The sequence below is a fragment of the Perognathus longimembris genome, chromosome 1, assembly GCF_023159225.1.
Source record: "Perognathus longimembris pacificus isolate PPM17 chromosome 1, ASM2315922v1, whole genome shotgun sequence".
Lineage (NCBI taxonomy): Eukaryota > Metazoa > Chordata > Mammalia > Rodentia > Heteromyidae > Perognathus > Perognathus longimembris.
Window position 1 is genome coordinate 161945659 of NC_063161.1, and position 12464 is coordinate 161958122.

The 12464-nt window shown below is 60.8% G+C and overlaps 1 protein-coding gene across 1 annotated transcript; it reads right to left on the reverse strand.

Annotated features, from left to right (window-relative positions):
• Positions 1 to 9182: 9182 nt before the first annotated feature.
• Positions 9183 to 11821, reverse strand: Lcn10 (lipocalin 10). The gene is given in 7 exon segments (XM_048352944.1): positions 9183 to 9211; positions 9475 to 9573; positions 10253 to 10360; positions 10554 to 10624; positions 10920 to 11059; positions 11703 to 11795; positions 11798 to 11821. Coding segments are annotated over 7 exon segments (564 nt in total).
• Between the last annotated feature and the right edge of the window lie 643 nt (positions 11822 to 12464).

Here is a 12464-nt window from a genome sequence, read left to right on the forward strand (position 1 = left end):
CCAGATTGGATTCGGTTCCCCAGTTGGGAAAATGCATGTGAAGCCCCTTCCTGCACTGATAAGTAGGTCTGGGCCTCACCATGCTCCTGTAAGGGGGTCCTTCCAACGGACTTCCACCTTTAAGTAGGGTGTTTGGCTTGACCAATGTCTCTGGTAAGCCGACAGAGGTTGGTCCTTAGAAAAATTTAGAATATTCAATGTAAACATCGCAGTCCTTAGCTGGTCATGGGGCTTCCCCCCCCCCTTTTTGTTTTAATAATTGATCCTTCAGGGTCTTATTATACATCTCAATTATGGCCTGACCCTTTGGGTTGTATGGTATTCCAGTGGTATGTTTAATATTCCACATTTGGAAAAAGGCATGTAAAGGCTTACTGGTGAAGCAAGGTCCATTATCTGTCTTCACCTGTAGGGGGCGCCCTAGGATAGCAAAACATTGTAGGAAGTGGCTCTCAGCATGCCGGGCCCTCTCACTCGAGTGGACGGTGGCCCAGCACGCATGTGAATGAGTGTCTATGGACATAAATATATATTTCAACCTTCCAAAAGGAGCATAGTGGGTTACATCAGTTTGCCAGATAACATTAGGCTTTAGGCCTCTGGGGTTGACCCCAGGAGATTGCAGAGGAGGGACTTGCAGAAAGGGCATAAATGACTTGCAAGTCCTTATAATATTTTTTAAATCTTTTATAGGAATTGAAGGAAATCTCTGATGTAACCCTCTCCAGTTTAAATGTGCACGTTCATGGAGTCCTTGGGCCATTTGAAGGTTTTGAGGTTGTCCAATAACCATAGCTATAATAGTCCCATTAGTGGCCAGCCGGTCTGCCATATGATTACCTTGTGCCAGGTCCCCAGGTAGTCCTTGGTGTCCGCAATGGTGCTGTAAGAATATAGGCTCAGCCCGCTCTTTTAACAGAGACCTCACTTGGATCATCAGAGGGGTGATTGGGTTTTCATCTAATTTAATATATGAGGACACCAGGTTTGGTAGCAAATTAACCTCATACAAACTGTCAGAAAACAGGTTCATCGGCTGTTTGACATGGGTCGGTGCCAGGGTGACTGCGTACAGTTCCTTAAACTGTGCAGATCCAGTAACTGCTTCAAAATAATGGGTGTTTTCTTTCCCATTGGCAGGGGGGGAGGCAGAGCGTACCACCACGGCAGACCCCGCTCTTCCCCCATCTGTAAACACATTGGCAGCCTTGACAAGAGGCCTGGTAGAGAAAAGTACAGGAGGGGTCCATTGTAGCCTGGAAAATGAGGTCACCCACCTCGACGTGCCGTAATGGCAATCTAACTTTCCCATAAAACCCTCCAGGGCACTGGACACCCGTGCATTATTCCTTCTGACCCATTCAAAATCTGACAGCCGGTAGGGAATGGTTAGCACACCGGGATCTCGCCCATAATGTCTCAGGGAAGTATCCCTGCCCTTAATTACCAAGTCAGCTAGCTGGTCTAGCTGGGAATAAACCCTGGGAGCTCCCCCCCACTGATGCGTGCACCCATTGAAGGGGCTCGCCTGACTGGGTAATAGCAGCTGAGGAGAGCTCAGACCCGGGGAGGATCCAAAGGCAAAGAGGACACTCAGGCTTGTAGCGGGCCAACTGTGCCATATTTAGGGCCATTTGGATTTTCTGGAATGTTGCTTGAAGCGATGGAGTTATTGTAATAACATCAGTGGGCGCTTTGCCCTTTAAAGAGTCATGGAGCAGAAGCAGCTCCTCTGTAGGCAGGTGAAGCCAGGGTCTTAGCCAGTTAATCTCACACAACAGTCTTTGCATCTCCACCAGAGTATAAGATGACTGGAAGGATAACTGGGGCTTAAGGGGGCACACAGAGTCTAGTTTAAGTTCTGCCCCCAAGATCTTAAAGGGGTACACTTTCTGAACCTTGTCACTGGCTATATTCAGTCCTCCTCCTTGTAGGAGTGTTTGTAGCTTGCTATAGGCAAAGTCCAGCACTTGGGCGTCAGCTGCCCCAATAATGATGTCATCCACATAGACATATAAAATAATATCTGACTGGTTCTGAAGAGGTTGGAGAACTTGTGACACATAATGTAGGCAGAAGGCTGGACTATTAGCCATGCCCTGAGGTAAGACTACCCACTCATACCTCTGGTCTGGCCCCTGGTAGTTAACCAAGGGCATGGAGAAAGCAAACTTCACAGTCCTGGGGGTCAAGGGGAATGGAAAAGAAACAGTCCTTGAGGTCAATTATAATGAAATTACGATCCTGAGGAATGGAGGGGATCCATGGCAGTCCCGGTAAAGGGGTGCCGGCGGGGATTATCCGCTCATTAATCTTTCTTAGGTCCTGTACCATCCTCCATTTACCTGAGGCCTTTTGTACAACAAATACAGGGTTGTTCCAAGGGCTCAGTGAAGGTCTAATATGCCCGAGGGACAGTTGTTCTGATATTATTTCCTTTAATCTTTCCAGCTTGTTTGAGGGAAGTGGCCACTGTTCCACCCACACCGGGGGACCCGGAAGCCATTGAATGGCAGGGACGGTAGGAACAGTGGCCCTTTGAATTGGGGGGTGAGGCCCTGTAGAAGAAACAGGAGCCTTCTGCCCCGAGGCCTTGGAGGGAGGCGCTCTCTGGCAGCCACTAGGGCCACCTGACAGGCCCTGGCCTGTGATGATCGAGGCCTCAACTTTCCCCAAGATATCCCGTCCTAGCAGGTTATTTGGTGAGTCTGTCATTATTAAAGGATGTACGATTCCCTTACCACCGTTCATATCATCCCAGGGAAGCCAGTCCCTGGTTGTCTCATTCTCAACTATGCCTCCCACCCCCCGAGGTCTGGGGTCCGGGGATTAGGTCCCACCATGGAGGCACCAGTTCCTTTTTTTTTTTTTTTTTTTTGGCCAGTCCTGGGCCTTGGACTCAGGGCCTGAGCACTGTCCCTGGCTTCTTCCCGCTCAAGGCTAGGACTCTGCCACTTGAGCCACAGCGCCGCTTCTGGCCGTTTTCTGTATATGTGGTGCTGGGGAATCGAACCTAGGGCCTCATGTATCCGAGGCAGGCACTCTTGCCACTAGGCTATATCCCCAGCCCACCAGTTCCTTTTTTTAATATAGTCCGATCTGCTCCGGTATCAATTAAGAATCGAAACCTCTTTCCAGCTATAACAATTTCTGTCTTTGGCCTCATTTCCGGGACTATTGGGACTGCCCAGAGGGCCTCAGGCTGTTTATAAGGCCTGTCACTGGGCTGATTACTGGACTGATCGCCTCCTTTAGGTGACGGGGCTGGAGGGCGCCCCATTACTCGTTTAAAGGCCTCCCCTTAGCATCAAATCTGGACCTACACTCTTTTCGCCAATGAAATCCCTTTTTGCAGCGGGGGCAAAGTCTTGTGGGTAGCTCCTTGGTCCGGCCTGAGGGCTGTCCTCTCAAGGCATCAGATCTTACAGGACTAGAAGGACAGACCCTCTTAGTGTTGGACTCTCTCTACTTCCCCTCCACTTGGGGGTGGGGAAGGGGCTTGTCCGCCCCTTCCTGGGTGGTCCTTTATCGCTCTCACATGGGAGCGAGGGCCACAGGTAGCCCTCGGTGGCGTGTGGTCGCAGGGTGCCCCAAAACCGCCAAGAACGACACGGATGCGTGGGCCCCTGGAGAAAAACCTCTAGGGCTCCTGTTTATTCAAATGAGGAGCCCCCCAGATATACCCCTGAGAGTGGGCACAAGGGAGGGATTGCAGATTGGTCACAGAGGGCTGTCCATCAAGTGATGTCAGGGGACCTCCTTTGGGGGGTGGAGGCCCAGCCCCCCAAGGATTGGGGTTTCTGGGGTGTCCTCCATTACACACGTGCTCGCCCCAGGGGCAGGGCCTTCTCTTCCTGCCAAAGGCAGGAAGGGGAGGAGCAGGCCAAGGTCAGCTGTGGCCCCTTAAAGGCACAGCTGACCCCAACATCTTAGTATGGCCCCAGCCACTACATCTGTAACAGCGCTCCCTGCTTACCTCGCTGGTGGGGGCAGGGGCGGGCTCCTTAGTGATCGAAGCAGCCAGCAACTGCGTCTGATGGCCCCGGGCATAGAGACCTCGGCAAGCGTAAACCCAGCAGTCCATGGGTGCCTCCTTTATCCCTGCACAAGCGAGTCTACATTCTGGGGTCATTCCCCTCCACACCAGGGCCCTGACGAGCTGCCGCAGCTGAGACCCAGGAGCCATCTCCCGGAGATCACTCTCCACCGGCTGATAGAGACAGAGAGGCTCTCTGAAGGCTCTTGAGTAGCGTTTACCGTCGGGTGCCGAGAGGACTCCTCCCCTAAGCTGTGCCATGCCGCGAATCCCACCTCCTGTATCTGCTCCCAGTAGAGGGCAGAAGGTGTAGCCTGTTGGAGATCCGCGGATCCAAACAACATGTCAAAAGTTATGGGAATTGGGGGGTCGGCAGTTCGATTTCTCTCAGCTTGAGCTTGGCACTCGTGCCTAAAGAAAGAGCACCAGTCTGCATACATTTCTTTAGTAAGCATAGATCGGGCCAGGTCTCTCCAGTCTTGGGCGGTGGAGAATCGGTAAGTCAGGCCACAAAGGAGATTCTCCGCCCAGGGGGTGTTCGGTCCCCCTCTCTCAAGGACGACCCTCCTGAACTCCCGAAAATCTTTATCTTCCTGCGGCCGCCACGAGGTGGTAATGGCTCCCAGTTTAAAACCGGTGGACCGCCTGCCCTCGGTGGATGAGCGTCGCGGCGGCCGTGAGACGCTCAGCAGGGCTCCTCGAATCTGCATCCAGCGGAGCCGAGCATCTGGTGGGGGAGGGGCGGTGAGACGGCAGCTGTGCTCCCCTCGCGCCTGCCGCGAACGCGGCATCTAGGTCGGGGTCCCGGGGATCAGGCTCACGCTCGTCCCTGGGCCCCTCGGAGTGGGGTGTCGAGCCCCCCTCCGGGTCAAAATTCCCCCCTGCTGCCCTCTCCTGAGTCCAGGGACTCTCCCCTGGGTCCGAGGAGAAGCAGGCCTTAAGGGTCTTGATAGCTTGGACGGTCACAAGGCGGAGTTCCAATCCCAACTCCGCTCCCTTGCCCTCCAGCTCCCGTCCTAGCTGGTTCCAAGTTCCCCACGAAAGTGGATTGGCTCCAGCGAGCCACGGGTCCCTGAGGGTCAACTCCTCCCAAATTCGTATAGCACAGGGTTCTGAAATACTCGTCCCCGTGTTTTGAAGCGTGAACCTCAGGATTTTAAGGGGCGAATTATTCCACCCACTCTGATTCTGTCCCATCTTCTTTGCTGACCTGATGAGAGAACCACGTGTCCCAGAGATTCCACTCCAGTTCCCTGAGGGCCTACCGGTAGCTGCAGACTTTCTCCCCTGGGCTCTGTGCCCCCACGTTCGGGCCACCAAATGCTGGGCTAGGTTTATCTCCCCTGGGGCAGGGAGGCTAAGCTTACTCTCTTATCTGCGCTCCCTTTCTCACCCTCTCCCCTGGCTGCCCGACCAGCGGGCAGGCCAGGGTGGAGTGGGGGGCTAGGGCAGGCCTCAGGTGCACGTGGCCGAACGAGATCCCCTTTCCTCCCTCCTTACCCACGAAGGAAGCCAGGCGCAGACGGAGTCTCAGAGACAGCTTCAAGAGCAATCTGGTTTAGGGCTGGGGATATGGCCTAGTGGCAAGAGTGCCTGCCTCATATACATGAGGCCCTGGATTCGATTCCCCAGCACCACATATGTAGAAAATGGCCAGAAGTGGCGCTGTGGCTCAAGTGGCAGAGTGCTAGCCTTGAGCAAAAAGAAGCCAGGGACAGTGCTCAGGCCCTGAGTCCAAGACCAGGACTGGCCAAAAATAAAAATTAAAAAAAAAAGAGCAAACTGGTTTAATAGGGGACTGGCTAACAGTTAATATAGTAAAGCTGACGAGAAAAGGGGTGATAGACCAGGAGCTGGCGATAGGCTGGCGAGCTTGTCCTAGGACCCCTTCATGGGCTAACGTCACTCCCATAGCGCCACCCCTGGGCAAAGCCTGCAAAAAGGGGGGCATACGTGCTAACTGGCGAGAAGTTGGGGGGCTGGTCACAAAGCTACCCCTTCTGGTTCCGGACCCAGAGAGGTGTGGCTTGCTTCCACACTGCCCCAGGGCCGGGGGAAGGGCAGCGTCTCGGGAAAGCTCTCCTTGCCCTTCCCCCCTCAAGGCCAAAGCTGAATCCCCAACATGCCTGGGCCTTGATTCTGCTGTGAGTCCTCTTTCCGCAACATGGATTCGGCCCCTGAAAGTGTGCTTTTGCTGCCAGTAGCGTGAGTGGTCATGACTTTGGTGGACTATGATGGGATTCTTGAGTGTTGAAGGGGCATCTTTGTCCAAGGTCTGGGGACAAATCCAGGGTCTCCTGGAGGCTTGGCAAGTGATTGTGCATTGAGCTGCACCCGGTGTGAGATCCTTTCTGAAGCCGTGTTTCCCGTTGGAGTAGGACGGAGAGTCCTCCAGAGAGGGCTGGGGCCACCCTGCCCCATCGCAGCCGAGGCCTCTGCCCTCCAAAGTATGGGCTCTCTGTACTGCCCGTTCCCTCCACAGGTGGCCAGGTGGGCTGGGGCAGGGCAGGCGGGGGGCTGGGCTCAGGGCCTGAGCACTGTCCCTGGCTTCCTTTTGCTCAAGGCTAGCACTCTGCCACCTGAGCCACAGCGCCACTTCCAGCTTTTCCTGCGTATATGGTGCTGAGGAATTGAACCCAGAGCTTCCTGCATGCTAGGCGAGCAGTCTACCACGAGGCCACATCCCAACCCCCCCTGAAATTTTCTTGTAATGGCTGGAGTTTCCCTCATGAAGGGGTTCTGTCTTTGATATTTTGTCCTGTTTCTGATAGTCAATGTTTTTATCCTGCCTCTGATCTCACAATGCCATGCACCGGGCGGGGCCTAGGGCCAGAGGAACGGGCAGGGGGCCGGGGCTGACATTCATCCTCCTGGGCCCCTCCTCCTCAGTTGGGTCCAGGCGGCCTCCTCTGCCCAGCCGGGCCTCACGTCTCCACGAGGATCCTGCACAACCCAGGAGGTCTCTCTCCTGGCCAGGTGACCGTGGCAGGCTCCCCCAGACCCAGGCCGCGCTCTGCTGGAAGGAGAGAGCGAGCCTCTGCCAGGGCGGCCACCCTGGAGACCTGGCTCTCCGTAGGTCTTAGAGCAGGCTGACTGCCGGGAATCCTCAGAGCCAGGGGTCAGGGTGCTGGGATTTCCAGAGCGGGAATGGGAGGCTAGCTCTCCCAGGAACCCCTCCCCGTGAGCACAGGGGCAGGCTGCGGGGAGGGGAGCAGCCCCCTTCCACCTCTCCAGCCTACCGGAGAAGATGCCGCGACAAGGACTGCAATTCTTCCATGTAGAAAAACTATGTCATCTGAGTTCAAAGGGTTTCTGAGAGTCAGCTCAGACTCAGAGAAAACACCACCACCACAGCGGTTTAAAAAACCAGGCTGCAGAAAGGTAAAGGGGCATTGCTTAGTGTTTCAGGGTTTCTAAAGGATTATTTAAACGCAAATTAAAGTACAAAAGGCCCACGAAGGGACCACGTGGAGTTCCAAATTTGGGGCCAAATTTGATGGGCTCAAACTTGAGCAGCTTTCCTGAAGCTTTGTTCCCTTAATCTTTCTTCCTTCCTTTTAAATCATGGGGCTTGAACTGTGGGTCTGGGTGCCGTCCCTGAGCTCTTCAGCTCAAAGCCTGCGCTCTAGCACTTGAGCCACCGCGCCACTTCCAGTTTTCTAGTGGCTAATTGGAAATCAGAGTCTCACGGACTTTCCTGCACAGGCAGGCTTTGAACCACGATTCTTAGATCTCTGCCTCCCGAGTAGCTAGGATGACACCTCGCGTCCCTTAAAATGAAGGGAAGTAGCTAGGACTGCCCTGAGGCTTGGGTGTTTGAAATGCCTGGCAGCATTGGCCGTGCCTCCTTTGCCCTAGGCCATCCTGCCTCGTTCTGAGCCAGCCCCAATCGTTAGGGTCAGCATGAGGACTAACTAACCCCACTCGTCTCTAGGAGACCCACCATGTAAGATACGCCCTAGCCAGGGTCAGCAGTCGCGCCCCAATCTGACCCACAGGGGAGGAGGCTGAGTAAGTGCACACTGCCTTCTGACACTCAGATTTGGGGGTGTTTCTCAGGGACACCTGTGACCGCACTTGGCAAATACAGTCACTGTCTCCGAATTTTATCTCACCTGGATCCCTCCTGCCCTCTCCCCAGACACCCCGAGGACTCTGAATTCAAGCTTTAGGCCATCCCCCAAAATTGGTCCCTGGTCTCCTTCCTACTCCTGTGCCCCCATACGGGCACACCTGCCTCTTGCACCCCCTTCTCCTCCCCCATTCCCCGGCAGCCCTCCCCCAGCTCACACCCGCCTGGAATCCGGGTGTTGGCGGCTTCTTCCCCCCCATTGCTCCCTCCCTCGTCCTCCTCCACCTACCCGGTTCTCTCACGCCAGAGCCCTCGTGTCGCCCCACCCCCCACGGCTCGTCCAGGGTCCACTGCCTCCCTCGTGACCCCGTTAAACACAACACAAGCCCGCGACTGTCGCTCTTCCTCCGGTGGTCCACACGCCACCAGGGCGCCCTGACCTTCTGGATCTTTCCAGAAGCCACCGGGTGTCCCAGAGGCACCCTGGGTCTGCCCCACCCTGCCCGCCCCGGCTTCAGCATCGCTCCCCTCCTGGGGGAACAAGCAGGAGGTCAGATGCGGCTGCAGGGGCCCCGGCACCCAGTGGCGTCAGGGTCGGCTGCGCCCGGGGGAGGGCAGCGCTGGACCGGCCCTGGGGGGGGGGGGCGGGGAGGACGGCCCTGCCCTCGGCCCGCAGCCCCGGCACGGGGCCTGCACGTGGGCCGTGGCGGGCGAGCCGCGGCCTGAGGGGCGCAGGGCATCCCGGGCGGCGCCACGGAGAGAAGGCACAGGACGAGGCTGGCGTGGGACCGACCCACAATCTATTTCACAGGGCACGTGTGCGTGTGCGTGTGCGTGCGTGCGTGCGTGTGCGCGCGTGCGTGCGTGTGCACAGCAGGGGCCGGGCCTCTCCCCGCCCAGGGGCGCTCACTCCTCCCCCCACCCTTCCATCCGAGCCACGGACACCTGCTTCGGCCTCCGGTCACCACCTGCGTCTCCTGGAGCCACCGAACACAGCGAGCCGCCATCCACAACCTCGCCGCGGGCTCCGGGGGGCCACACACGGAAGGGGGTGGGCCGACGGGCAACTGTCCCTCACGGGAGGATGGTGTGGGCGCAGGAGGCTGCCGGGGGGGGGGAGGACGAGGGCGGTGGGGAGGGGCCGGGCGCCGGGCTGCCCCTGCCGCGGGCCCGCTTGCTTCCACGCAGCTCCTCCCACGGCAGCCCGGCCCCCGGCCCGGCACCAGCCCGGCGTGAGGGTGGACGGCGGAGGCCCGCGCGGGGTGTGGGGCTCCCGTGGGGCTGCCGCCCCCCCACCCCCGGAGCCAGCTGTCTGAGGGGCCAGGCGGGGGCCAGGAGGGCGCCCCCCCCCGGGGTGGGACCGTACCATCTTTGGGGAGGAAGGGGGCCTCGGCGGCCAGCTGCAGTTTGTCGCAGGTGTCCAGGAACTCTCTCGCACTCGTGAAGCTGGGGGTCGTCTGTCGGCCTGTGGTTTGCCATCGGAGACGTCCTGGCCTTTGGGGTGGTGTCTCACCTGAACCCAGCCCTCCCCCTCCCGGGTCATTCTGGCCCTTCCACCTTTCCCTCGGCAGCGAGGCCGGGGCCCCACGCAGGGGCAGGCACTCGGCCTGGTGGCCCAGACCCCTGCTGCCCGAGCCAGCCCGCCTGATGTGGACTGAGAGTCGGCTCGTCCCCCCCACCCTGCCCTCCAGCCCACCCCGGGGACTCGCGGGGGCCCAGCCCCAGGCTGCTGGCACTCATGCCCTTCCCCACCCCTGTCCTCCAGCCCACCCGGGACTTGCGGGGGCCGGGCCCCAGGCTGCTGGCGCTCAGGCTGTCCCCCCCGCCCCGCCCTCCAGCCCACCCGGGACTCGCGGGGGCCGGGCCCAGGCTGCTGGCACTCATGCCCTTCCCCACCCCTGTCCTCCAGCCCACCCGGGACTTGCAGGGGCCGGGCCCCAGGCTGCTGGCGCTCAGGCTGTCCCCCCCCCCCCCGCCCTCCAGCCCACCCGGACTCGCGGGGGCTCAGGCTGTCCCCCCCCGCCCCCCCCGCCCTCCAGCCCACCCGGGACTCGTGGGCGCTCAGGCTGTCCCCCCGCCCCCCCCCCCGCCCTCCAGCCCACCCGGGACTCGTGGGGGCCGGGCCCCAGGCTGCTGGCGCTCACTGAGCAGCAGCAGGCTCCGGAGGTTGCGGCGGGCGCGCCCCAGGCGGAGGTACACCAGGCCGGAGCTGTAGTCGGTGGACAGCACGTGCAGGCCCTTAACCCCCTTCACTGCAAGAGAAGCCCAGAGCCGCCGTGTGCCGCCGCCACCTCCCCACACCAGGCCGCCCGGAAGAGCGCCGCAGCCCCGGGACCACGCCCAGCCCGCCCAGCCCGCCCGGCCCGCCCACCACGCGCTCTCGGGACCAGGGCCCACGGCGGGGCGTCTCGTCCACTTCCCCGGGGCGGCCCGGCTCCTACGCACAGGTGTTCCGGAACAGAGCCTTCCGCCTGTCCTTCCTCAGGGTCACCACCTGGGACTGGCAGCCGCGAGCCCTGAGGAACCGGCACTGTGAGCCGCGGGCCCTGCCCGCCCCCCACCCCGAGCCCTCTGTCTGGGGGGCCTGGGGCTGGGGGCCCGGGGGGGCCGGCGCATGCCTTAATCGTCCCCACCCAGGCAGGGGCCTGAGCTGAGCGGAAGGCCCCCCGATACCACTCCTGCCGGGGCGGCTCTGCCCCCAGGACAGTCTGGATTTTAGGGGAAGGGAGGCGGGATGGTCCGTGGGGAGGTTTCAGGGCGGCTGCCGGTATGCTTCCTCCCAGGGCCGCTCTCCTCCCTGCGTCCTCTCACCGGCTAAAGGCGATGGCCACTTTCAGCTGGCCCATCTTGTGTAGCTCCAACACGCACGCCCCCAGCTTCCTCTTGTCTCTGGCGGGCAGGAATCCCTTGGCATCGGTGGCAAGGGCAACAATGTACCAGAACCCTGAAAACTGGGGGTGCCAGAGAGCCTTGCCGCCTCCCCTGCCCGAGAACTGACCAGATACGTGACCCCTTCCCGAGGCCCCGCCCACACCTGTGCCGTGGGACATGGCCGCCGCCCAGGGCCCTGGCTGTCCAAGCCGGGCCAAGGCGGAGCGGCTGGTATCTGACTAGACGGGGGGCCGTGAAGGCCCAGGGCTGCCCGCGAGCACCGTGGCTCAGTTTCCCCACCCCACCCAACTTCAGAGGTCAGGCCTCTCCATGCCCCGTCCTCAGGGAGCCCTGGCCTCCAGCTTCGCCCCTTCCTGCTTGTCCCTGTGCCCTGACCCCATCCTGCGTCTGAGCTCCACCGCGCCAGTCCCCCAGCCAGTCCCCTTGCTCCAGCACGCCCTTGCTCGTTCCTCCTCCCCTCTGGCCCCCCGGGGCCCCGCGGCCCCCTCCTTGGGCCGGAAGTGCCTTTGCCGCGTGCCTCCCTGGGCTGCTCTGGGAAGAGCACCATGGCTGCCCTGGGCCGGCAGGGCCCGAGCCCCAACTCCCGCTGGGGTGCTGTGCTCGTTACCCTGGCAGCTGCACGTCGGGCCACAAGGGCTCCATCCGGCCCCCCTGTGGCCCAGGAGCCTGGCCCAGGGGACAGAGGAGTCCGTCCAGGCTCACCTTTTCCCAGTTGAGGGCGTAGACATCCCTGGGGAAATGGTCCCACGCCTGGGACCCCACGGCCAGGACCCGAGCCGGAGCCAGGCCAAGCCCAGGACCAGCAGCAGCCCCAGCCTCATCCTCGGCAGCCTCCTTGCTGGCCTCCCCACCCAGCGCTGGAGGTGCAGGGGGAGGGGAGGGGGTGTGGCCCCGGGCTCCGCCCTTCCTCCCGGCCTGCGCTGGCGCCAGCCCCGCGGACGCCACCTGTCTGGGAGGCGAGGGGCGTGACCCGTTCCTGAGGCTCACGGTGAGCAGGCAGGGCACCGCTGGGGTCCCCAGCTCAGCGTGGTGTGCACAGGGGGCTGCCGGTGTCCTCTGGCGGCCTTCTGAGGCTGCAGGGGCCGGTGGCCAGCCAGAGACGTGTGTGTGTGTGTGTGTGTGTGTGTGTGTGTGTGTGTGTGTGCGTGCTCCCGTAGGCGGGGGCCTGCCCCCTCCACCCTGACCCCTCACCAGGCTCTCAGCCCCTTTCTCAGTGCGCCTCAGCTTCAGGGCGGCTCTGGGGCAAGCCGCATGGCTGCCCCCATGTGTGGGCCCAGCCCCAGGGACCTCAGCCCCTCCCAGCCCAGCGCCCTGGCCGTCCAGCCGCCGCACCCACCCCACACGTTCTTGCCCCGACCCAGGGACCCAGGCAGACCAGCCTCTGCCGACCCGGGGCCCCGTCAAGTCCCCCCGGAGGAGCCGCCGTGCTCCCCCGCGCCCGGGCCGGGCCGGTGCCAGGCGGGC